The sequence below is a fragment of the Corvus cornix genome, chromosome 2 (genome assembly GCF_000738735.6).
Source record: "Corvus cornix cornix isolate S_Up_H32 chromosome 2, ASM73873v5, whole genome shotgun sequence".
Classification (NCBI taxonomy): Eukaryota; Metazoa; Chordata; class Aves; order Passeriformes; family Corvidae; genus Corvus; species Corvus cornix.
Window position 1 is genome coordinate 111,802,641 of NC_046333.1, and position 27,515 is coordinate 111,830,155.

The 27,515-nt window shown below is 37.6% G+C and overlaps 1 protein-coding gene across 3 annotated transcripts in view; it reads left to right on the forward strand.

The window, feature by feature from the left end:
• UBE2V2 (ubiquitin conjugating enzyme E2 V2) overlaps positions 1-17,981 on the forward strand; it is a 37,723-nt gene extending 19,742 nt beyond the window's left edge. The window contains exons 3-5 of one of the 3 annotated variants that reach the window (XM_019286830.1): positions 6,773-6,918; positions 9,625-9,750; positions 15,856-16,726. In XM_019286830.1, the coding sequence (XP_019142375.1) occupies positions 6,773-6,918; positions 9,625-9,750; positions 15,856-16,002 (419 nt within the window). In that variant the 3' untranslated portion in view covers positions 16,003-16,726. Of the gene's footprint in view, positions 1-6,772; positions 6,919-9,624; positions 9,751-15,855 lie in introns of all 3 variants that reach the window. The other 2 variants (XM_010401195.3, XM_019286831.3) reach the window with 2 other exon arrangements.
• Positions 17,982-27,515: the final 9,534 nt, after the last annotated feature.

The following is a 27,515-nucleotide window of genomic DNA, read 5'->3' on the forward strand; positions in this document are numbered from 1 at the left end:
CTCATCCTAATCAATGTGCATGGGCCACCTATTGCTGCTAAATACTTTGGTTTCACCATTTGAGTTAATATAATACAGAACTTTCCCAATTTAAACTCAAAACTGTTGATGCAGAATCTTCTGTTGCTCGAATTTCAGTGCTTTGGGACATACTTGCTGGAGGAAAGTAGAGAAAAATAGCATAGAGTAAGTGCAGCTTTAAGAATATGACGGATTTGAAAAATTATGAACTTGAATTTTACTGAAATGTATTGAAACTTTCCTGGAAAGCAGTTGCAAATGTCTTGAATAAGAATAATGTTGTCTTGGTTATTGGAAACAGTGATTTTTACTGTGTGTGTAGTAACATACTTGATTTTAAAACAAGAGCAACAAGAGTGGCAAAGTCCATTATTGAATTGCTGCATTCCACTACTAATGCCAGCAATGGAGTTCTATTGTAGACTAAACTGCCATGTCCAACTTGGTTGTTGTAGTAACTAGGCAGGTTACTAGAAATATTTCAGGGTTTTGGAGCCTGGTTACTGTGATCAACCTCAGATAACTGCAATATCATTATGGTACACCTGGTAATATTTCTTGATAGTAGGTTCCCGATAGTAAGGCTTTTCTTGCATGTATTTTTAGAATATTTACTAGGTCTAAGAGTATGTGATGTGAGCAGGGTAACTGGCAAACAAGAATACACATCAAGTTTACAAAAAAAAGCTTTTTTCAGAGGAATATCTTCTGCAGCCCAAAATAGAATGTGTTAGTATTGCACATGCCCTGGCCCTCTTCCCTCTCTCCTTATTTTTTTTGTTTGTTTTGTTTTTAATGTATTGGCCATTTCAGGGCCTATTTGAGGCTTTTGTAATTTTATGTTCTTTTTGTGGGTGTGTGGACTGTTGTTAGTACAGCATTTCAGGTTTTTACTTCATTTTGTCCAGAGCAAGATGAATTGTTCAGAAACTGAAAGGAAGAAGTTGTTTTCTCTGTTTCTCTGTGTATTTTTTTTTTTCCTCTCCCTGCCCCAGGAGAAATTGTATTATGGGTTGAAATTTGCAAGACTGACATGCTTCCGCTGTTTCCCTGTCCTTAGGAAATACTTACTTCGCTGCGAGCCTGAAGCTGATAAATGGGGTTTGAGAAGTTTTTCTTTTTGTTACCAAGCTGAACATACTTTTGAATTTCTGTTTTGTTGGAAGTCAGTGGGCAAGAGCTAACTCATATATTCAAAATTGTTCATACTACAGAGTTTCCCTGACATAGCTATCTCAATCAGGAAGAATAGCGTCCCTGACAGTATCCTAACTTTGTTAACGTATGATTTTTTGATATAACTTGTTCTTGTGTCCTTATCAGGATTTGTTTATGGAGCTGTCTTTTGGAGTGTTGGTGGTGTGGGGTGTGCTGGTTTAACTATGATAAAATGGTCCTGGTACTGATGTAACTTTCAGGAGTGATTGAAGTCAAGAGCTGGGGGAGATTTTAAGAGAAACCGAATGTGGGTGTGGATATTGTTATGGACAATTACTCTAAAAAACATAGTTTTGGGTGTAACAGAAAATTTCACACTTTAGGCTCTGAGCCAATCTATGAAAAATTTGGGTTATGGTTCCCTTTTATAACCTGCAGGGAGAAGAGCAGAGTGTAGGTTATCCCACTCTTGCCTGTTACACAGCAAAGAATCATTTGATGTGTGAGGAGCTTGGTCTGCCAATTCTATTTGCAGGAGTGTGTCCATGTGAATTGTTTAAAAATGTGATTTAATGTATTCAGTGAGCTCTGTCAAATCTGACATAAGTTCACATAAGTATGCTTGTGTGTTCTGTCTTGATGCTGCTGATTAAATCCCCATATCACTGGGTGACATGACATGGCCAACTGTGGAACTGTGTCAACACACTAGCAAGAACAGGTCCATCCAGGCAATTCTCATTTGTTACTCCAGTGAAAGTTGTTGGTGCTACTAATGGACACGGAAGATTCCTTTTTATTTTGTTCCCTGATTTTTTTTTTTCCCAGGTTATGCAGATTCTGGATAAAAGCATAGCTATAACTTTTTTCCTGACTTGTCCTTTGTGGTAGTGTGTTTCTTATTTCTAAGGAGATTTAGAATGTAATGTCTGAAGTAGCTCCATATATATGAAAGTAGACCCTCATGCTTAAATTAAGGGCTTTATTTATTGAGACTTCTTTCATTCTCTTCTAATTCCAAGGTATTAAATTCACTGATAATTTCACGGATTTCTGTAGTCCAGTTTCATGATGAAATTTTTAAATTAAAAACTATTGGTATATGTACGCATGAGTGATGTTTTGCTTGTTTAAGTGAAATATACTTAGTTCAGCTGTTTGTGAGAATTTGGTAAAAAGTTGTTTGGCAGTTCCTGTGACAGTTTGTGGGCAGGGTTGTCAGGAGGCTATTTGTCAGTAAAATCCACAGTGAGGTGAACTTCGCAGATAAAATGAAGAGAGGCTGGGTGGGGGGTGTTGCTTTCGCTTTTTGTTTTCTTAATCTGGATGAACCCAAGTATGTTTTCACATGCAGAGCTTTAGTCCTGCTGAAGAGCGGTGCTGGATGCAGTATTGTACTGAGCTGTAAAGCACAGCCTGCTGAGGGGAATTTACCACTCCTATAGCTCTGCCAGTGATAAAATCGACAGCTTTAATCCCCTTCACTTGGAAATGTGAGCTTTTAGCTGAGGCGTGCCTGTTACAGAGAGTAAACCCAACCTGTCTGTGCCCGTGTGAAGCTGCTCAGTGGTCCCATCAGCAAGTGGCATTGGGGAGAACACCTGAGGTCTGGTAGCGCAAGAATGGTGCTGGTTTCTGTGATTTCATACTGCTAGTGACCTGCACATGAGAACAGAAAGATGTTGTTTCATTGCCCAAATTCTGTAAATGAAATAAGGATTCTTACTCAAATTCAGTCAGGAATATTTCAAAGCTCTTAGCAAATATTTGATGAATTGCATTGTCTGGATTAGAGACAAAACTGCGAGTTATATATGCACTATTAACATGCAGTTTAGAGTGTGCCTTCTGAAATATGTGAAATAGTGAGAAGAAAAAGAATTTTTTAACTTTCTATTTATACTAGGAGCAAACTTAATTTCCGGAAAATCCAGATCATCCTTGACTGGACTTCTAGACAGAAGTTCTTGTTGTTTTTTACTGGAAAGATGGCACAATGTTGCACATGTGTTCCATTCTTCAAGCTAGGTAAATTTGTTTTGTGTGAAGGTTATAGCATGATCAAAACAAGCATGTAGAGTGTAATAGTGTGCACAAGGGCATGAGTGGATGCTCAAGACAATACTTAATTTGAGTTAGTTTTCTGGAAGTTTCTAATACTGTAATTATAAATTATAATAAGGGCTTGTTTTTCGTTGGTTTGGTTGTTTGTTTTTTGTTTGGTTTTTTTTTATATCCCCTCTGTTTAAGTATTCCATGTCACCTGTCAGAAATCTAGCAATAATGGTTTTCTATTAAAACATTCAGTAATTACTTCAGTTAAATTGGAAGTATTGATGATAAAACATTAATCCTATATGCCAGGGACATAGAAACAGTTTAGTGGGTTTGGAGGGGGAGAGTTTTGTTGATGTTGACAGGGTTTTGTGTGCATGTGTGTTGGGTTTTTTGTTGGGGTTTTTGTGTATTTTTTTTTAACACAAGGTTTTTTTTTACTCTTATTTTTAACTTCAGAAAAGTGTTTTGCTACTTAGTTCTATCACTGACAAGAACGTTAGTGTGGGAAACCTGGCACTTGCTCTCAGATGTTTTTGTCTCTTTCAGAGCACATCTAAATTATTTTCTGGAGATGTTCTGGAGGTTTCCCAAGTCCTTCACTGCTCCCCTTGGGCAGTTATGGGAACCAGTGAGCACACATAATGTAATGGAAAAAATGTGATGAACACAGGTCAGTTCATCACAAGGGGTTGTTATTTTCTAGTGTCATCTCCTACAGTTTAATGTGTTGAGTACAATTTTATGATACAGCTGAGTCAGTGCAGTGGCTTTTTGTCACAAAAAGCTCCTTTATCCTCACACCCATGATTTTGCAAAGGAAGGCACTGAGAGACACAGCAGTCAGCTCTGGCATTTGTTGTTCTTTTTTCCTGAGTCAATTCAGTTGATTAACTGGTTGGATTTGATTTTTGCCTGAAGGAAAACCAGCTTTTTTGCTAAATTAGTGTGACAATTTGACTAATAGAGGAGCCTGGTTATTGCAAGAGCAACAGAGTTCTGGGAGAAGGCATGGAACATCTGGACAATGAGCAGTTGGGTCATCTCAGCTGTACTGAAAGGTGATAGCACATGATCAGAAATAAACTTAAAGCCTGTTTGGTACCATCTTTTATGTTCTTTTTAAAGAACTAAACTGTGATTCAGAAGTTCTGCAGTCAGAGCAGGACTTCTGAGAAATGGTGGATTTAAGATACTGGGAAAGTCTCAAGTAATGTGTGAGTGCTAAAGTACATGGGGTTTGTGGGTGGAGGTTGTTGTGGGTTTTTTTAATTTGAGACTGCACATACCAGTCAGAATCTATTCAGTCATGTGATGCAAAGTAGAAGTTGATCATTCTAGTTTATTTTTTATTTTTACTGGCAGACTCAACTCCAGAACATGTATGAATCTGGAGTAAAAGTGAAAACTTTGTGCTCTATAATGTGATTGAAGTGTGATTGTAATTTCTCATCTCTAGTCTGAATTAGATATGTAAATGTACTGTCATAATGTTAATCACAAATCAGGATGGGACCAGAGGAATGGGCAAATGCATTTCAGTGAAGCTTTATAAAATGATCTATGCAGAAATACTGAGAAATGATCTACTTCTTGATGTACTCTGCTGGTGCTTTTGGGTAATAGTACGTGTGCTGGCTGGGCTGGTTTGTTAAGCTGTCAGAAGACTGGCCAAAATGTGTAATTTTCTGCTCCGTTAGCAAGCTGAAGTAGCTCATTATGGGCTCAGATGAGCGGTAGTACCAAGGAAGGAAGGAAGGTGAGGCCTTACATGAATGACTTAATTTCCTTGCACTGTTCTGATACTGTACTCTTAATGCTTTTCCCTGGGAATTTGGAGGACTTGGAGACCATAGTTTCTGCAATTTTCGGAAGCCTCTCCTTAGTGTGTGTTACTGAAAAAGAAAGTTTTAAACACTGTTTAAGAGAGGTTACAGTTCTGCAAGATAAGCTAGTTGAAGAGTTACTAAAAGGTATATGTATCTATACTGGTCCATATATTTGCATACTGACTAAATAATAATATTGTATATTGTTATTGTATATTATATAAAGCTCTTTGTTTCTTGCATGGAGACTGCTTGGAGTACTGTCACAGTGGGGATACTGCAACACGTGTATCAGACAATGAGGCCTGTGGAAAAGAAATATATATGGACAGATTCTTGATAGCTGTTTCAGAGATGTTTATTTCTCCAGCCACATGGCTGGAGCTCTGCCGAGGAACTGAGGCAATCACGGGACCCGAGGGTCCTTCTGCCCGCGCAGGGAACACAAACCAACCCATGGGAACGAGGCTGAGCAGGGGCAGGGAAACGCCGCTTCTCCCCCCCGGGGCCCCTCTCCCAGGACCACATGGTGGGGGGAAGGGACCCTGACAGAGTACAGACTAATGTAATGTAAAACCTGAAATTTCAGTGACTGAATAACTGATATGAAAAATGGTTTTATTTGACCCTTATCTTTTTCAAACTTGCTAATAACATCATGTGTGCCCAGTCTTAAGTTTTAGTTTTATGGAGCACCTGGATTCTTACAGTAAAGGATTTTTAATGAAAATCATGGAATATACTATAGTTGTAAGAAGCTATAAGAAAAAATACGTAACAATAAGCAGCTATAAGTAAATGGAAATTTTATGGTATTATAATATTGTTACTACATCATTGTGCATATTTTATTTAAAAATAAAAGCATTCCATGATTGTGTGCACAAGTGTTAATTAGCTTTCTTCCCTCCATCAGTGCTGAAGTACCATTGTAGCTTCTATACTGTAAAGGAATTAAGAATCCAGTTGTTTAATATCTATCAATATCTGCCTGTTTTCATCCATAATAATAAAATCCAGTAACTATAGTTCAGTTAGTGACTATTAGTTGGTGCTCTCTAAAGGCATCTTCATATTCTGTTGTGAATATGTCTTTATCTCTCTTTAACAATTTAATCAATGCTTCTGTGTTATTTTCTCTCCTCTGGCAAGTAGCAGTATTAATCACTAGATTAAAAAAGACTTAATTTTCAATTTGTTTTCAGATATTAGTCTTTTGTTGGTTTTTTTAAAAACAAGTGAAATCAAGTGAAAATATTTCAGCCTTACAGTTTACACTTATTAGGATAATCTGTGTTAAATGTTACATTCTTTAATTATGTTTTGGAGTAAATTTGCCATATTGATTTTATGTGGATTCTGCTTGATTAGAACTTGACAGACGGTCAGTTGATTTTGAAATGTACTGGATCTAAACAGTATTGTGCTTGGGAAAGAGAATCTGAGTTAAGCTATCTTGGACTAAAGAGAGCTGTCCTATTTTTATATTTTATGGCTTGTATTGGTATTACTTGGTAGTAATTAACTTCCAGTGAAGCAGTTAGTTGCTTCAAAGCAATTAGACTGCTAAATAAATTCATTCAGGCAATATTTGTTTAACTTGGAAAATACATTCAGCACTTGCCAGTGTGTAACATATAAAAACAATGAATTTGTTTACCTTTTCCTTAATGTGAGCAGTATTAATTACACTATTCCATTTTCTCTAGTTAAAGTACCTCGTAATTTTCGCTTGTTGGAAGAACTTGAAGAAGGGCAGAAGGGAGTAGGTGATGGTACAGTAAGCTGGGGCCTTGAAGATGATGAAGATATGACACTTACCAGATGGACAGGAATGATTATTGGGCCACCAAGGGTAAGTGTGATGAATTAAAACATTTTTGTTAGGTTTTTAGGCAATACAAAATGCTAAAATATGTTAGTGTTCTACAGTGTAAAGGAATTAGTTAAAATTCAGTGCATGAAATTGTAGAAATAGTGTATAATTCCTCACTTTCTGGCGTCTAAGTGTTTCAGTTTAGGTTCCCCTGTTTCTGCAGCTGTGTGTAAAAGCCAGTTGTGATCTGAGGTGTATTTTACTGAGTTATGAGTATATTCATTCTGTATTTCCATTGTTACTGCACATAAGTATGCACTGATAGTAAAAATAAACAGGTAACTGTCTTTCCCCATTTTATCATATGTGCCTGGCAATTTCAGTTTTGTAGTAAACTGGCAATTTATTTTCAACTTCCACAAGTTTTATCAAATAGTCTTTCAGTATAACACTTTCAGAATTTCAGTTGAATCGTGCTTAAAGACTAAGCAGCTTTTAGTTATCTCAATCCTGACCTTTGAAGTTCTATAGAATGTCATTTAGCCTGATACAACCTGCAAGACAAGTAATCACCTCTTGTGTGTATCAGGCACATGAGATATGAGTGGAGACATCTGTACTTAAGTTACTGCACACTTTCTTATAAGTTACAGTATGATGCAAAAGATCAGTGTGTAACTGAGACCTTTAAATGAAGCTATCTAAGTAGCCCTAAGTTAGCACATGGCTTTGACTGCTAGAATGGGAACTATCTTGTATGTCCCTTGGTGCTGCAGGGCTTATGGAATGAACTGTCCAAGACAGACATCAGAACTCTGCCTCAGTGCAGATAATGTCTTGCAAAGCAGCAGAGTTCCAGAGATAGAGTCAGTGTAATTCAAGCTTCTTTTGGAAATCCATTGCAACTTGCAGTAGGCTGCTTTGAGCACCTGAATGACTTTGCTGAGCTCCTCAGATTTGGGTGCAGTTGGGAGAGGGCAGGTTTAAAATATAATCATGATGACTGTATGCTTGAGATATTAGCTTCTGTGGAATCAGTGTTTGCGTACACTTTGAAGAAAGTTTGTAGTCTAATGTGTTGGGATAAAAACTTGAAAATTTGACCTAGCTGTCATAGGGTCTCCCTGGCTCTCCAAAAGCCCACCAGAACTGTCTATGACTGCTTTCTTGTTCAACCTAAGGTGGACTACTACACCTTTGAAAAGAGATTATGATGTGTTTAATACTATACTTACAATACTACTATGTAAGGTCCCATGTGTTTTAAAAAAAATAATAAAAGTACTCAACCCGGCATGGGATACACTTTTAGTCCTGGTCAATTTGTAGTTCTGTAATTTTATTTTCTTTATGATAAAGAGTGCATGCAAATAATATGTCTTGTGCCATTTCAGGGACATGCAGTCTTGCAGATAGAATGACTTGCAATATGTAGGGGCTGTAGAAAGTGGAAGCCACCAGCTAGCTCCCAAGCCAGTGGCAGCACCTTGAGAAGAATTGCATATCTAGTTTCAGGGTCTGTAGAAGATGAGTGTTTTTTGGAATTGACTGAGTTATGTAGATGGTGCAGTTAGGAAAAACACAGAGAAAGTTGCTAATACTGTCTGTGAAGTTCACATGTGGCTTCCCTAGAGCTGTGCAAAAAATTGCTTACCAGGTTTTTTTTTTTCCTTCATTTGAAAGGTGACCCAATAGAGAGAGAGGAGAGTAAGATTTGTTTTGGGTTAAAGGAAACATTTTTCTGACTTCCAGAAAATGGGATTTTAGTTTTTTTAGGAAGCTGGCCAGGGACGCTTGGCTTGCAGTAAAACAATGACTTGATAAACTGAGCAAAATTGAGAAGCCACCTGGATAGGAATAAGGGAATGAGAATTAGTGCTGTTCTTGGGATTTTCCTGAGTTGTGAGCAGAGTTATATACATTTTGGCATATTTTCACTATAACTGACAGCATCCTTCTCTGGGGAAGTAAATTGTTTTGGCTGAATGAATAATGAGAATTTTTGTTAGTGTATTTTCTTGCCTGCGGTACCAGCTATGTTACCTGTAGTAGGACAAGATGACTTTTATCTGGCCTTTAACTTTCTCAAAGTATACTTGCACTTAGAATTATCTCTTCCATGGTCACTTTGGAATGACATCTGCAAACTGGCAGTCGCTTTACTGTCCAAGCCCATAAATCCTCCAGTAAACCAAGTAATTCTCAGCTGCAGAAATTTCAGGTATTTTCTGTAGTGCTAACTACTTCCAGAATATATTTCTTTTGCAGGTCCTATTTTTATTTTGTTTTTGCTTGTATCTTAACTGTTGAGTTACTGGCATCTTCATCTTTGTCCATTTTCAATTTTTTTACAGTGTTAGGTATTTCATTATAGGGGAAGGTGGTAATTTTCCTAAAGCTAATTGATTTCTCTTACTCCTGTACTGTGCCACTGTTGTTTTGAGGATGCAGGCAGATAGAAAGGATGAGAGCAAATGTGAATTAAAAAAAGAATTGTGTTAAAACTTGTGTATGGCATAGTCAATAAGCAGTGTAATTTATGCATAATTATGAAGTAATCAATATAACGAAAACAGTGGAAATTGGTCAGTAATCCAAGACCTTCAGTTGGTACACAATATTAAAAAAATTATATTTATTTCATATTTCTTAATTGTTGTTCCTCTTGCCTTTGCTCTGCTTTTAAAAGATTTATTAATATTTAGCTTTCAGTGAAATGCATTAGTCTGTCTTTTTGCTTTCTAGACAAACTATGAAAACAGAATATACAGTCTGAAAGTAGAGTGTGGACCTAAATATCCAGAAGCACCTCCTACAGTTAGATTTGTAACTAAAATTAATATGAATGGAATAAATAATTCCAATGGAATGGTAAGTTGAAATGGTAAGATCAACCATGTTGTTAATTTATACTAAAAAATAATTCTGTGAAAATCAGGTGAGGAATATGCATGTTGGACAGAGCTTTTGCATTTAATTTTTATAATACAAATACAGATGTAAATTGAGTTTTGGTGGCATACTACTTCAAATCTTTGTGGCTTTTTGTGGCTTACCAATAAGACGAGCATTATTTATAATATTGACACAGTTGTTTCTTTCAAATGAAGATGAAGGTTTTAGTTTTGAGCAGGAAAACAGCAAGTGTTTAAGCTGTGTGTAGGTATTTCCCTCATAATACTTTTATAAAAGGGGATTAGTTTCATATTGTAGCAGGAATATTACAAGCTCTTTCTGATGTTTCCATTGAGTAAAAATGGAGGTTATTTCTGATGAGACTCACTCTGGATGTATTAATTCACCTGTAATGAACTGGTGTATTTATACTCTTGTTTCGTTTATACTGGATTTATTCAAATTCGAGGTGATTCTGAGCTTCGGTCTTAATAGATACAGATGGTAATCACTTTGATTTCAAAGATCAATTTGCAGTAAGTTGCTTTCACTGATCCCGCAGTTAGAGTGGGATGAGTTCAGAGATATAAGCCATGGCAGCAGCTCGGGCAAATTTGTTACTCTGTTGTTCACTGGGTACTGAAGTACTGTGAGCAAGGGAGGTGCTTGGTTGCTCAATGGGAGGAGGTGTGAGCTGTCTTGCATTTACAGTGGTACATGCATATATCAGCAGGAAGCACAATCACATTTGTGTGTACGTTTGTCTTCAGTGAATGCAGACTAATTGGGTTAAGGTAATATCTAAAGGTGCATCAGCATCTTTGGATTTTAAATAATTTGTAAGATTTAAAAGAAAGGTGGACTTGCATTTCTGTAATTAACACTACTGAAATGTGAAGCTCAAGTGTCTCAATGACAGTAGCAGAGGGAGAGGTTCTCAGGGGTTCTTTTGCACTTTTTTTGGGTTGTAGAGTAGTGTTCAGGTTGGTTGTCCAAAACCAGTGCACTAATGCTTCAGAAATAATCTAAAATGACTCTGAAAATACTTTTATGTAGCTAACAATGTTACTCTACCTGAAGAGCCTGTTAAAATTGCTACTGCGAATTGGCTCATGCACTTAATCACAACTGTGGCTTGTTGTCTAAAGGTATGTGTTTGTTGAGAAGGTGTGAGAAGCAAAAGCTGCTTAAGGTATGTTTGGAAGACAATTTTCATACCTCTTCCTAGTACCGTAGGAACCTGTACTATTGTGATTCACTGAAGAAGTATGCTCTCATGGCTTCATCTCTGCATACCTCAAGGTATAGGTGTTGGTTTTCAGAAGCAGGACCTCGGACTAGCAGAGCCTGAACACTTGTGTTTACTGAAGCCGGTCAGCTTGAGCTTTTGTTTGGAAAAGTCTACACTCCCTCAGCTTGCTGAGGAACAAGGTGACTGCTGTGACAGGAAATCTGCCTGGTCATTTTAAAAGCACTGTTCAAATTGAGTCATTGCTACAGGAAAAATTGATTTTAAACAGTTAATATTCTTACATAAAACCGTCATTACTTTTTCCCCCCAAAAGATAAACTTGTGTATCTCATGAAGGATTCACTATGCAAATGCATAACTTCTTTTTTAATGGATTTAAATAGGACTAAATAGTATTTTTAATGAAAGGAATTTTCATAAGTAATGAATTTAAAACACATTTATTATGTAATTTTTAATGCAGCCATTGTCACAGTGTCTTGCATTTTATCTTGTCTTTGTGCTTGTTAGAGAAGCTGTGAGATAAACTGCGGGGGCATGTTCAGCATCCTGGAGCAGTTAATATTGCTGCTTCCTGATAGTTTCCTTCGTGTTTCTTCCAAGCTGTTCTCCCACTTTCTGGTCATCTTTCATTTAATAGATCATAAGTGGTTGGCTGCATTCTTTGAATTAATGGCAGGGTTTCATCTGCAGATATCTTCTACTATCCGTGCTTCTGCAGGCACCCTGGTTTTTGACATGTGGCCAGCTTTTGGTCACATTGCTTATAGATGTCAGGAAGAAGTTGGTGACTTGCCAAAAAGAGACCTGAGGCAAACAGCAGCTGAAATTGTGTATCTTAGCAGGTTATACTCAAAAATATTTTAATGTTGTTAAGGTGGGCTTTGCAGGAGATGTGTGCCAGTTAACATCTGTGGAAAAGTAGGGCCCACACTGGGAGTGTTAGAGGGTGGTAATTTCTGTTGAGTTAGATTGTGAGTGGTGGAGGGGAAAGATGGATAAGTGCAGTTACTAGGGATCTAAGGAAACTAGTCTCATACTGCCCTGTGGGCAGTGGTTCTCAGCTTTCTTGACTTAAAAATCCTTTTACACTTTTCATGAAAAGTGCGCGTGTGTAATGAATTTATCAGTACTGACAGATACAATTTTATTGACTTTTTGTTTGATTATTCTATGAGAGAGGAGTTTGTAAGTAACTTTTCTGCCAGCAGCGTATCTTCAGGAATCACTGTTTGGTAAATTTAGTGCAGGAAAGGAGAGAACTAGTTCAGGAGTATTTTATCTCAGAAGATTTAGGTGCTCTGAGGCACCCTGTTAAATTGTCTTTCTTTTGTTATCTCCAAGTTAGTTTTTTGCGGGTTTGTTCTTTTTAATTTACCTATGGAGCTGCTGTATTTGTATACAGAATTAGATTACTAAGGTCAGAAAAATTAGACCAAGTACTTGTGTAGAGCTGGACAAAACGCCTTTATGTGCTAATGGCGTCACTGTTCTAAAACTGTAAATTATCATTCCTGGTGCTACAGGGTTTTTTCTCTTGGAGACTTATGTGTCCCATATTGATAAAACCCAGGTTGCATTCTGATGTGCTGTTTGCTTTCCCATTGTCTTTTAAGGTTGTCTGATTTTTGCATCTGTGATAGTGCTCCTCAGCAGTCTATCTTGCAGGATTTGCAATCACTTCTGTTCATTTAGATACCATTTACATTTAGTACTTGTTTCCTTTAAACCACTTGGGAGTCTCAGCTATAAATCTGTAAGCTGCTGTCCAGTTACTGCTTTGAGTATGTTTGCTGTAGACCTTGCTACTTGTTGAAGTTACTAGGAACATTATAAACACTGTATACTTTGCATCACTGTGTAAAATAATTTGTTTTATTTTCAACTGTTTAGAAAAAGATGATGCATTATATATATTGCTTCTCTTGCTATTGTTCAAGGTTCCACAGTGGTGTACCCCCCCAATAAAATAGTCTAAATAAAATAGTCTTCAGATTGTAGTTTGCAGCTTTATTAGCTTTTATGTGACCTTGAAATGTCTCCCTTTGTGTTCCAGGGTGCACATTTGAATATTATCTAATGCTTTTGTATGATTTGAACATAGTTTGTGTTACTCTCTTAAATGTCTTTAACTGTCTTCTCATTGCTCTTCATAAAGTGAGTTTATTATGCACTAACTTGGAAATCAATTCTGCAACATAGACAACAGAACCTGAGCCAAAATCTTTACTGCTGCTGATGCCATGAAGATTTTTGCCTTTTCTTTTATACCCCTGTTATGCTTTCTTACAACTTCTGTATTCTTAGTGCTTTTTGCCTACATTCTTGGACTTGTTTGTTCAGCTAGAAGACTAAACATTTTAGAAGCTTCGTAGGTAGAGGATAGTGTGCCCTAGACCCTAAGGTCCTCTCCAGAACACATTCTGTAAACTAAGATAGAACCATGCAGGGGAAGGTTCCTTGGGGAGGGGAGCTCATTCAAGCTTCTCATTGGGGAATTTTTGATAGGTATGCTAATTAGTAAGACCTATAATGTTATACCAGATCTTTTGGGGGTGGGCATTGTGGTATGCATTTTGGTGCATTTGACCTGGACGTGGTGCACCTAAGGATCCTTAAAATAAATACCAAGGTAAAATCCCTTTTTCCCTTCTAACCGTGTTTGATTCTTGATTTTAAGACCAGAAAAAGGCCTCACTGCAAGATGTTATGAAAGAAGTCAGTGACTTGCAGAAAAGAGACTTGAGATAAACAAGCGACAAAAATGTCACGTTGCAGCAGTCTTTAGTCAGAAAACATTCATAGCAATGTTAAAGCAGAGTTTACAGTCTGTGAGTTTTTTGTTGCAAATTCCCAGCAAAAAAGAAAAGCAGGAGGAGATTCTCTTAAGTGATCAGCTCTCATGTTCCAGTCTTTGTAGAACTGCATTATTTGAACAGCAGTGGTGACTGGCTGCTGTGTGCTGTAAGTGAGGCAAACATCCAGACCTGAGGGAGCTGACAAAGGCAAAATTGAGGAGGAGCATGGAGAAGGAAGATGGTGTGAAAAGAATTTCCTGACTGAAGTTAGATGTTTGTTTCTGTAGTCACAGAGCAACTTCCTTTCCAGCCATTTTGCCTCCTGTTTACCACATTACCCAAATACACCTTTAAAAAAGTAGTAATAGTACAGGAATGACAGTGATTATTTCACCAGTGCTAACTTTCAAAACCTTTCTGTGTTAGCTCATACACTCGTGTATTTTAAACTTACATGATGTTGCTGCATAATAGAGCTTTTCTTTTGATGCTGTTTTACTTTTTTTTGAACATTTGCTGTAATTATTAAGTAATCTGACTGCCTTTTGTAGTGTGGCTTGATGATACACTGTCGTTGGCAACTCTGCTGACTTTAAGGGGTTCCTGACTCTGAGGACAAGTTGTGTGAAAAGAAATGCTTATAGTGCTGAGCTACGAATAAGGTCAAGGATCCTGCTTAGGGACTTCTTTGGAAGGTGTTGTTTTAAACTGGGTGGGTTCTGTCAGTTCAGTTCAGAAAATATTTCCCCGTATGTGGTTTACCTGAGCTGATAGGCAGTAGCACTGTTAAAGGAACAAGAGAGGGAGCAGAAGTTTCTTGGGTAGTACTGCTGCCCAAGCCAGCATGTTGTTAAACCTTGGCCTCAGTTTTCTCCTACAAAAAGGTTTAGTCTCGTCTGGTGTTCTGAAAATAGACAGCCTCACTTCAAATAATCTAGAAATAAAACATCTGTGTTAATATTCTTATTTCTGATTCCAGGTTTTTTTCTTTCAGCTTGCCCTAATTAAGATGGGATAAGAAACTTCTTGATGTTTTATGCTGCCTAAATCAGAAAACAGTAGTTTCCAGCACTCTTGTAGCCATGTGGGCTGCCTGTGCTACTCTAGCAAAGGAATCCAGTAGCATACAATAGCCCTATTCCTGCCCCAGGGCCTGCTTTGCAGTTGCACAGCTGTAGGCCCCTCTGTGCTCTTAAGTTCCTCTGTGCAGGGGCTGGGACTTAACCTGCTGCCAAAACAATTCCCAGGATGACTTTCAATTGCTGACTTTCATATGGAAACCTCCTGTTATAATATAATTGTGTAAATTGTCCCACAGGTTTTATAAACGCATAGGAGAAGTCCCATGTCCTTTCCTTTCAGTTCATATTCCAATTGGTAAGTGATGTACAGTAATCTTCACGGCTCCATAAGATGACTTACTGTGAGAAGGATGCAAGGAACTAAGAAATGTCCAAGCATTACAAATCAGTTATTTCAGTATTTCAAGACATTTCTTAGTACATGTCGTGGCTCTAGATGTATCAGAAGCACCATGGATGTGAAAGAAATCACTAATAATACTTGTAGCAAAGAAATAATAAGGGAAATGTTCCTTTAGAGAGGTATTCTATGGACTCTTGTGTGGCAGGTTCTTTTAAAGAACTGAGGAACACCCAGGTGCATATATTAGCATAGTGAAGGTGATGACTTTTCTTTTTTTGGGGTAATTTGAAAAAAACTATAAATTTTGTGAGATAGCAGCTCCAGTTTTGCAGTGAACAGTTTGCTGATGTCCTCCTCCCCTCCTCTTTTCCTTCCCACTAATATTAAGTAGCAGCACAGATGGAAGGGTCCACCTGCATGGATTTTATTGCAGAATCTGTATCTGTGTGTAAGTATGTGATTGTTTTCCTTAAAATATTTTAGGAAACACAGAGAAGGTGTCAGGGAATGCTTAGACTGTTTCTTAGAGCAATTAGGTTGATAACAGTTATTTATGTAGAGATTTTGTGTTCCATCATAAATTAGACTTCTCTCTTCTTTTTCCAGGTGGATGCACGGAGCATACCAGTGTTAGCAAAATGGCAAAATTCATATAGCATTAAAGTTGTACTTCAAGAGCTAAGACGTCTAATGATGTCCAAAGAAAATATGAAGCTTCCACAACCTCCAGAGGGACAAACTTACAATAATTAATTTTAGCTGATTCTCAAACTTCTGTCTTAAAACAACAACCTTCTACTCATGTTAATGTCTTGATTAAATCTCACAATGCAAACACCCACACATTAAAGAATTTCAGCTGGTATACATGACCTGGACATTTGTAAGAATATATATAATATATGTATGCCCAATATGTTTTCAGGCACTATGGGAGAAAAAGGCAGCACAATTTTTTTTTTTCTCTTATTGAGGCACTGTCATTTAAGCATAAGCCTGAAATAGCCTATAATTGGAATTCAGGTTTTACAAGATGAAAGCATGACAGAAAGTGTCAGATTGCTGTGGAATAATATATGTTACTGAAAATAATTTCTGGAGAAGGCAAAATATAAATGGCATGCTTTATCCATCTTGCTTAGTAAAAGAGCTGCAGTTAAATTTGTTTTAAGGTAGCAGGTACAGTGAATACCGTTGCTCATCTTGTTTAATTTTGCAAGGGTGTGGGTGCCGACTACTAGTAGTGTCACAAAGTATGTTCAGGATTGTTTTGATACCTGTATTTATAAAATGGGGGGATTAATTTCTGTTAAGCAGCTCCTGTGTTACATGTATTGGACATGGCAAATATTTGTTTACAGTCTTTGTTCTAATAAACCATGCATTTAAGTTTTAGTGAAACAAAGGAAATGTATGGATATGTGATTGAGATTAAAGTTAGTCTTAAAATGTAAATAAAATGTGGAAAGTGTCTGAGGCTGTGCCATTTCTATAATAGTCATGTAATATATGTACAGTAACTGGCATAAGTAGTGGAAAGCCAAACGTAATATTGCTGCTGGTGTTACATGCACCTTTTGTTCTTATCACTTCTGTATGCTTAGTTTACTTGAGAGGTCAAGATATTCCATATGTTGCAGGGGAGTAAATTCTGTCATCTGTAGTATCACTTCTTTAGACAAACTTGCACTCTGTGTGTGTGTATATAAATATATTTTAAAAAAACCCCCGAACACCAAACCAACCCCAAAATAAAAACAAACAAAATAACCCCTTGCCTACCCTTCTTCCCTTTAGTTCCCCTGCAGATTCTTTTGAGAAATGAGCGTACCTTTCACCTTGCTTACTTGACCTCTAAGCAGTTTTCAGATCACATTGCTGTAGTCTGTCCTACTTCTCAGTCCTTTGTCTTGCTTTCTTGCATCTTTTCCTCTTTTATGTTACTTGACTTTTTTTCTTGTCTGTTCCACTTTTGCCTTTTCTGAAACACACAAAAAAGAAACTTCAGGAAGCTTTATGAAAAGGTACACCTGTGCTTCGGATCATCATATTTCCTTCTGCTTGACATGAATCATTTGGTGTGATGCCACTGTGTTTGTAGCTAGAAGCTTTCTGCCTTTCCTGCAGTCCTTAGTCTGTTTTTTCAATGTATTCTGTCTGGTGGGAACACTGGTTTTATTTCTTTTACTGATTTCTCATAAGCAAGTAGTTAATGCGATTCTTTTGGATATTACGCTTTCTTTCCCTGCCCTTCACCTTGGAGAATGCAAACCTTTGTTCATTTTGGTGAGAATATGTAACACTGGGAGTGAGTCAGCTGTTTGCATTCAAAGTTTTATTTAGTGGTTCTTTTGAAAAAGTGGATATAATCAAAAGCCATCAACAGCTAGATAACTTTCTTTGATAAGCCTTTGCCTGTTTCTGATGTAAACAATGTACCTTCAAAAGCAATAAACTAGGTGTTCTTTTTTTTTTTAATGGAAAGGTTTAATTGATATTTGTCAATTTATACTTTTTAGACAAATTGGGCACTTACAGAATTGGTGGATTTATAGCTGCCAGCTACCTCGTGTGTGTATTTTTATATAACATATCATTTGTGATGGTTTGGCTGAAGTGCATTGCAACGTTTTTTTTTCCTTGATTTAATTTGAATGATTTTGATGCCATTAAATCTTCTTTCTTACACTAACACTGCTAATCTATATTTAATCAATTAAAATAATGGAACTGTATGGTTCTGGAATGTGAATTTTTGGGAAGATTTCAACATAAACTATTGAGAGAATGCTTGTAGACTATTATATGGTTGGTAACATAATTTAAGAGACTGGCTTATTCACAGAGCATCAAGAAGGGCCTGTTGTTCGCATGGTTGTGTGTGGTGCGAGGTGATCCTGTAATCCTGTCCATTTGTATTGGTGAGAATCTGCATATCCAGCTGTAAACAGATACATTTTGCAGAAGGAAAAACCAGTGCTAGAGGGAGTTGACGTGATCTTGACGCTTGGAGTATGTAATATATGGATGACTATAAAAATATTCCTGCAGTGATCTTAGGTGTGTTGGCTTTCCATTTTGCTCACACTGGGACAAGTCTGAAGTGTAATTAATTACGAAATTTTAAAATGTCTTCAACTACGGCATAAAGTTGAGAGCCTCCTCGAAACTCTTCTACTACCTGAAGAAGATTTTGAAGCACTGTGCTTGCTCTCCTTCAGAAAGCGTTATGTTTTACAGGTATCTATGTCTGATCAATGTTTTCTTCGAATTTGCTTTCTCATATTTTTACAGTCTCTCTTAGGTAACCTAATGACAGACTTTTAATTTTCCTCTCACAAGTATTTAATTTGTGTTACGTTCTTTTGGCAAGATTTGAATTTGCCATTGTTACCAAGTGTGTATTTTTTTTTTTCTTTTCAAACCCATATTTGAACACCTTGCAAAGCAGAGCACCATTTGAAGCCAGTTGAGTGAGTGACAAAGTGGAAGAGCTCTGAATATATAATTCTTTTCATGTCAGTGGTCATTGGCTGAGATTTAAACTAGCTTTGTGCTCTGAAGCATTGCCAAAGTTCTTGTGTTTTGGTTGTTGGAGGCAGGGATACGTTTTCTATGAAGCAAAGAAACAAAGCCAAAGATGGTATGATTCATACTTTGTTAAACCTTAAGATACAATGAGCAAGCCTATGGAAATAGCCACATTACAAATGATGTGCCTTACTCATAGATAAAGTACAGAAAACATTGCAAGGTGTGAACCTAACACTGGCCTTGATTGCTCTCCTCTTCCTGAATGCAAGCTGGGAATACTTTTTATCAAGCAAGACCGAGTCAGCAGTGAATCCTTCAGCCATTATCAAATATATGCATAATGCACATTCCTCCTAAATGTTTGTAGGAGATACCTAAAGAAAAATTCTAGTATGTATTATGACAGTTGATCATCTATGATGATTAACAACTGTATAATATAGACAAGTGTTTGTGCTTTACGTAGTACTTATGTGGTGAGTTTGTGAAGATGTATTTCCTATTTAGTAGCTTTTGGGACAATAACTCAAGGCCTAAAAGTATTTGTTACACTTTTCTTATGGTATCTTTTGATGCAGAAAGCACACTTAGTAGGCCACAAGATAATTGTTCTGCAGCAGAGGCAGGATGTCTGACTACTACTTGCTTTAGTTCTGGCTTCTAGTTTATGAAAAGTCAGCCAGATTGCCCTGGTGTGGCTAGTTTCAACTGCTAGAGGAGGAATAAACTGGTACTGAGCAAGTCTGCATATGCATTACTGTACCAAAGAAGGATGACTTAAAACTACTATTGGTCTTTTATATGAGTAAAATTCCAGGTAGATGTGAAGCAGTGGGACAAAACATGTTTCTCATCAGTGTTTCTAAATAACATGTTCAGAACTCTTTTGTGTAGCTTGAAAGATTTCTGAGGTGGGGAGGTATTGAAGGAACGTGAATGTTTGTAGTCTTTATTTAATAATAATGATAATAAATTAAAAAAAAAAAGCTTTAAAACTTGTTAATCCATCTGTGTTAACTCTCTCTGTTGAAACAATGGCGGGAGATGGTTTTTTCTGTTCCCTGTTACGCTGATTGCCTTATTCCCTGAAACAATGTGCTGTACCTTTTCTGTTGCAGACCCAACTGATCATGGACTAAAGTATGAAGGATGTAATGCTGGAAGTATAAAAATAACGTACTTGATGCTTTAAAAACTCCCCACAAAATACCTTCTTACATTACCATAGTGTTACTATCATAGTGGTCATAGTGGTTTATAATTTTGTTAGGTTTTTTCTTTTTTTTTTTTTTTTAACTAAATGGATGTATACTTTCAGCTCAATTTGTAAGCAACTCTAAGTTTATGTACTGTCAATTCTGTTCTTTAAAATACAAATCATAACCCAACTCTCAAGTAGCATTTCCATATTCAAGCAGGTCTATAAAGTTTTTCAGTCTTTACTATTTTAAAACAGTGATAAATATAAAAAACATTATTTATATGAGACACAAACTGTAAAAATGGATAACTTAATGGAAGATGTTGAGATAATGCAAATATAACCAGTGTTTTGGATCTCTTGATAAAATTCATGTTTTCTATACTAATTTATGACTTTTCACCATTTCTTAACAGCAGCATCCCAGCCTTCTGCTTTTAATATAAGCAGTATGGATAAAATGTAAACATGGTTTTATAATCTATAAACTATGTAGTTTGGGTTAGAAAACCCCAAACTGTGTATTTGTTAAATCAGAAGTACTGAAGGAATGGCTGTGCAGTCATACTATGAAGGTTTTCCTAAGCTGATTTGTGCTTGTTCCCACCCTGCTCCCTGCTGATTGTTACAGATGTGTAGGTATGCTGATTTAACATATTGGCTATTTCAATTTTAATTAATATTACTATTATTATTATATCCTATTATTTTTAAGCAAGTGGGAATGAGAAGGGAAGAGGGGAAGTGTTTGATTTCCCTCTGCAATTTCTACTAAAAAATTACCAAGAAAAGTAACCTGTTTGAGGTAAACGCATCTCTTACTGACTTGACTTGAGAATAGCCCATTAAGAATTTTCTGTATTTTTTCCAATTGTCATGGAAATAAAAGCTGTTTCAATTAGGATGAGAGCAGCTCAAACAGTAGAGCTGTGAAGTTGTCATGAAGATACAGAAGAGGGTATTTCTGGCAGCTTTTCCAGCATCCTGAAAATTGGGTTAATATGGAGTGAGGGTTCAGCTTTGCAGAATGGCTTTGGGAAATGATGTAGTGTTTGGAACTCCTTAAAGTCAGCCTGGCAGGACTTAACCCAATTCTCCTCATCTCTTTCACTTTTTAAAGGTAGAATATTCCTGCATTTACAATTGTTAAAATATTCTGGTGAAGTAAAGCAGGTTGAGATGGCATTGTTTCTCTTAAGTTTTGGCAATACTTGCCACCATGCGAGCTGTGTAGACCAAAAACATGGAAGTGTGTGGTGGTGGCAGCTGGCTCTTCAGTTTCCACATTATCTAAGTGGTTGGTGATCAGCAGTTTTGGATTTAAATATGTGTGTGTAGTTAAGAGTGTCAATACTAATCGGAGAAAAATCTATACTATTACTGAGAAAAGTCTGTACTAAAAGCTCCTCTTTGGTAATGGTATCAGGCAAATTGCCAGCAGCCGTGACCTTTTCTGGCCAACAGATTCCTCCAGTGTTTGTTGTTTGCTTGACTGCAGTTCTGGGAGAGAGCATTATTTCCCATCTCTGGGAGGTATGTTGCACTTTGAACTCTGGGACTGTCTGCTTCTGAGAAATCTAAAATAATTCCTTGCCACAACATCACAATTTGAGGATTTGTGGAGATGGTCATAGTCATCTTGGGTTGTGTTTTCTGAAATGATTTCCTGTCATATGTACATTTTTTTTCTGTCTGAAGATTTGCAGATTAAATTTGCTGTAGCATGTATGATGCTACTAACCTATTGCACTGTGTGAGATTTATTACAGCATTACCAGAAAATGTTTCAACATCTATATCCTTTATGCCAACATCATATGTGTGAGTCGTTGCATTTATAGGAAAATTCTCATGCCAAGTTAGTACTATACTTTCATTCCTTAAATGCTGTAACTTTGAAATACTGAAATAATGTGAAATGAAAGTTGATAGCCATGACATTTCTAGTTAACAATGTCTTTCTATCTCTGTTCAATGACTGTGATAATTATTTGCTTCCTTGGGCTGTCATTCAGATTGCGCATTAAACACTCGTTAGTTGAAGTCTTTGAGTGTCACCTCAATTAGTAGTGTAATGGTTTTTGATCTTTGAAGTGGGATGCTGTGAATAGAGTACTGCTTTGGAAGCTCTTCATTCTATCACCCTGCTTTCAGTCTGTTGAAAAATACATTCTGAACTGCTCATGTTCCTTAGAGTAGAAACTGTTTCTTCTGGCATTGCAAAACCTCTTCACTTTTACCTTCAGATTTGTTTGGAACTGGTGTGTTACTCATGCAGTGTTAACTGTGTTAACTCGCAGTCTCTAATCCTTTATTGTATTTTTGTGATTGTATGATCCTGTAATACCTGTATGATTCTTGTATTAAAACTGAAGCCAACAAGAATGGTGCACTGCTTTACTTGACAGATGGACAAATCACATGTGCTGCACTAAACGAGCCTGTGGCTGAAGACAGAAAGGCAGTGGAGAGGGAAGAAAGTCTTATCATTTAAGTATATACAACTCCTGACACCATTCAAAAAGTACATGGTTCTCTGTCTACTTAAAACTGAGATGCCAACTAAGTATTTGCCTGGCTTTGTACATGCTTGCCACTACAGAGGTAAAATTACATTATATATAGCTATCTAGATAGAAGGGTGACCAGGAATTTTTGCTCAGGTAGGAGAGGCTTAGTACAACCATAGCAAGAATTAGAGTTCTATGGTAGGTGCTTTTATGTGTAATAGCTGGAATCTGATTTATGTCTGTACTATTTAAAGACAAGTAGTAAAATGTTTCAGTAGTAAATCCATGCTGTATCTCTACTGCCGTTTGGTGGGTAGTTCTTATTTTCTCTGGCTTCCAGTTTAGCAACTCTGTATTTTTGTTGTATTGGTTGGGATTATTCCATCCTGGTCATTTAAGGGATGAAGAACTCATGTGATGCATGCATGCACATACTCTTATGCTCACAAAACATTTAGGCAAATAAAATTGTGTTGTTCCTTCTCCATTGTTTGGGAAGAGAGTTACATGAGCTAGCCCAAAACTTCTTATTGGAATGGCCAGCTGCTGATATGTGGTAGCTGCATTTCTGCTGTGCAACACATCTCACCTGTTTTCCAGATCACCAGGTAGCAGAGGTCCAATCGTTTGATTATCTTTCTAGTTTCAGGGGAGCTACTACTGGAGGCAGCCTGGCTCAGCCTGCTTATGTTTATCAAGGAGGAGAGAGCTGTTCCAGTGTCTGCCCACCCTCTTTATTCTGCCACTGCCCTTTTGCAAAGAGCCCCACGGAAGCTGCCTGGGAGTGGAACAAGGAGCTCTGTGGCTCCCAAATGGGGTCTTGGCAGCTTAAAAGCATGGTTTCCCCCACACTGGCCTTTGAAAACTCTTTCCTAACTGAGTAAAATTCAATTTATAAGTTGACTCCTCGAAGCATTTACACAAAGAAGTGTGTAGGTAGCTTTTAGTGGTGATGAACACAGATTTCTTCTTTCCTTCCATGTCTCCAAAGCAGCCATTCCCAGTTAGGCTGTGATGAGGTAAGAACACTTTTACAGGTAGCACGCCTTGCAGAACTCAGAAATTAGTGAAGAACCTGGGAACTGGTTGCAGTTTGGATTCTCTGGTCTCCTCACATAGGTGGGGGCATTTTATCTTCCAGTATTGAGAAGAAAGTATTTTTTCATCATTGCCTCTGATTTTCTTTATCCATGGCAAAACTTGTGTTTTGGAAGGTCTTGAGTAAGCAGAAAGATCCTTGTGTGATGTTTGGAGATAAAAACATTGCAGAAAGCAGGACAATCCTTATGCAGACTTGACAGAACTGAAAATATACCATCTGAAATACTTTTCAAAAGAAAGATGAAGACTCATGTTCTGCACTGGGAGGTGTTTCTGTATGTAAAAGTGACAGCCAAAATGCATAGGTTTTGGGTCAAATTCTTACAGGCTAATTCAGCAGTATGTATTCCTAGCAGAGGAATGTCTGGTGCAGAAGCTTTTACAAGCCCAGTCTGCATTTGCCTTCATCTTCGTGTCTCTCAGTCTTCACGTTTCATTGCAAACGAACAATGCTCTGTATGTGTATGTGTTTTGTAAGGCCTTGTCTGTCCTCTGGAGAGTTGTCTCAACTCCTGCATCTCAGGGATGCAGCAATGCCTCCCTGCAATCTCAAATCTTGCTTTGTTTTTCACCATCTAGCTTTCTAACCCTGGCCATTTGTGCACTGCTTCTCAGAGGTTTGTGAAATATATTTCAGATTAGTGAGTGTACTGGTGGGTTTGACTATAGAGGAGTCCATGGCGAAAAAATAATTAGGGGTCAAAGTTTGAAACCTCATTCTTACTCTATTTTGTGTTTTATAATTTGAATGCACGAGTGGGTGATTGTGAGAGTTTGCAGTACAGCCGAGCCACTGCTGCAGAGACTGAGTCTGATGGAAGAGGAGTTGTCAGCTTTGGCTTTCTGGCAACTAGGGCCAGCAAAGCAAATGCTTAGGTGTGCTCTTATGGATGGGAATGATATTCCTGTTTGGGGAAAATCAGCCATCCTGTTTATGTAACAAATCATTGTGACGTGGAATGAGGAATATCTGTGTTGTCTGTGAGCAGTGTGACTTGGCCTCATTTGTTTCCCTTAGAAATGTAGCTTTGGTTTTAGTGTTCCTCCCCCAACCCCCATCTGTATTGTTCAGTGGATTTTGTATTTTTGTTTGTGCTGCAATCTTTGTAATACCCAGATCTATTCACATATACCATTTGGTCTAACACAGCTAGAAAATGACATCACACAAATTCCCATGTTCCAGAAATATATGGGCTAAATGGAGACCTTAGGGTAGCCAGTCTGGCATATCTGAATGAAATGGTGATGGGGTCCCAGCCAGGAGCTCTGCTCAGGTGTCTGCTTTTGCCTGGGTTCTGTTTCCTTTGCTCCATTTTAAACTTGGAGTAGAACTAGTTAAACCCAACTTTTGTGCAAGCAGAAGTTAGCAGTCTAATCTCAAAACATTTTTGTGCTTAAACACAAAACTAAGGTCTGAGCTTCCATTTGTGAAGCACTTACCACTTTTTACATTATTAGTGTACATAATAGTCAGACTCCTGCTGTTCCGTAATTCACCTTTGACTGGAGGGATTTGATTGATTACACAGTGTGTATTTGTTGTCAGATAACTTCACTATGGATGTATTGGTGGCAGATACATTTATTTCCCCGTATCTGAAGGAAAGTAACATTAAGTTTTCTAATGCATTTTCTGTTGCTTTTAGCTATTCACACAGTTTCCAACAACAATTATTTTCTGCGGTCTTTGATTTCCACCTAGATCAATTCTCTTTAACTCGTTCTCTATTTTGTCACATTGATTGTTGCCAGGTCTGCAATTTGCATAGTACTTTTGAAATCTCTAGAATTAAATGCCTGATTGAGCTGGCAAAAAACCCCCATCACAGTGTGAGAAATTGGACTTAGGCCATTGCTAGATCTTGACATGGATGTGCCCCCCTGCCCTGGGCAGTATTTCCTTCATGATGTGTGTTGTTACGTTTGGGAAGTGTGAGTAGGGGGTTCAAGGAAACTTTCTGCATTGCAAAACTACAGGTCCAAAAGACTTTATTTTGGGTAATTTGCATGTGGCTTGTGTAAAGAACTTTTCTCTTGACCTTTAGTACTCACTAATTCACAACCAGGAACTATTTATGTTTCTTCACTCCCTGGAAAAGAGAAAGCTTTGGGGTGACCCAGTTGCAGCCTTCCAGTACCTGAAGGGAGCCTAAAAGAAAGATGGAGAGAGACTGTTTACAAGGGCATGTGGTGACAGGACAAGGGGGAATGGCTTCAAACTGACAGAAAGTAGGTTTAGATTAGCTACTAGGAAGAAATTTTTCACTTTGAGGGTGGTGAGGCCCTGGATAAGGTTGCCCAGAGAAGTTGTAAATGCCCCATCCCTGGAAGTGCTCAAGGCCAGGTTGGATGGGGCTCTGAGCAGCCTGGTCTGGTGGAAGATGTCCCTGTCCATGGCAGAGGGGTTGGCACTAGATGGTCTTTAAGGTCCCTTCCAACCTGAACCATTCTATCGCTCTGTGATTCTGTGATTATTTGAGATGAGATCTTGCCAAATTTGTCCAAATGCCAGTTAGTGGAGAGCAGCAGAAATCCTTTTGTACTCTTTCTTTGGTTACCAAAGTCATGTCTTGGAGGTGGCAAACACACAGCATGCTGCTGATTTTGATTTACAGTAAACATTTTATGTGCATTGAGTCTTTTTCTCCTTTAACTGAGCTGCCAACTTGCAAACCGCCTTGAGTAAAGCATCCAAGCTGTAGTACCTTTGGTAGAGAGAACACCTTGTAGCCCATGAAAGTTTGGATTATTTGCCTTCACACAAAAAGGTTTTTAAGAAGCAGCTACAAGAAAAAACATACAGGTAAACTTACCTTAAATAGTGTTAAGTTGCCTCTAGAACTATGTGTAATTTGGACACTCCAGGGAGATGCCTGATAGCAGAAGGAATTACGAAATAGTTATTTACAGTTTCTGTACACAGGCGAATATTTTTAATGTACAAGGGGGCCAAGGGATTAAAAGAATATTTTGTAAGTGCTTATGCTCTTCACAATTATTGAATATGCAAAAAAGAATTAAAATATTAGCTTCTCATGTATACAACTGAAAAGGAAGAGACTTTGCAGAAGTTTGGGCAAATGTTCTGTTACTGAGATTTCTTGAAATTAATTTTAATTAATTTTAAAATTACAATTAATTAAAAAAATTACTATTAAAAAGTAATTAACTTGTAATTTTTTTCCTCTTAGCATAATCTGCAGGAACCATGGTGTTTGGATCTCAGTAGGCCTGCTCTAGTCCTAGATGATACTCAAAATAAATCGGTCATTATTATTGGTGCACAGTTATTATTAGAAGTGTAAGTTTAGGAAAGACAGAAACTGGAGGTAAAAGTTTGCACATTTACGTGATGGGTGCTCAGTGCATTACTTTCAGTCAAAGGAAATGGGGAATACTTAGAAATGTGTCCAGAGTGCTCTACCAAATGCTTAATTATTGGGCCACGTAATTGATTTTGATATGACATCAAGCAGTCAACATCTGAGAGCAGACTGCACTGGTACTTTTATATAAAAAAAACCCCCAGATCCAAAACCAAAAAATCCAGCTGTGTTCCTTACCCAAATGAAAATGGCTTTCACCTGAGTGTAGACCTTTGCTGAGTGTACACTTTCTTTTAAAAGAGATATTGGCAAGAGTAGCCTGTTGTTCAGGCAGTCACGGTTATTAATCAAAATGCTCTAAAAATGGAATTTGTGTGTTTGTGAGAGGCAGCATGGCAAATAATCCTGTGTTATGGTCTGAGAGGCAACTGTGCCTTCCTGTTTCTAGAAGAGAGCGGGATCGATGGCTGCTGATGCGGCTAATCGGAACAGCAGTGGGGGTGCTGGGGTTTTTGATTCATCAGATAATTAACTCTCTCATCAAATTGAAATGGAACCTGGTGGAAAGTTACTTGCAGGTGAGCAAGAGAA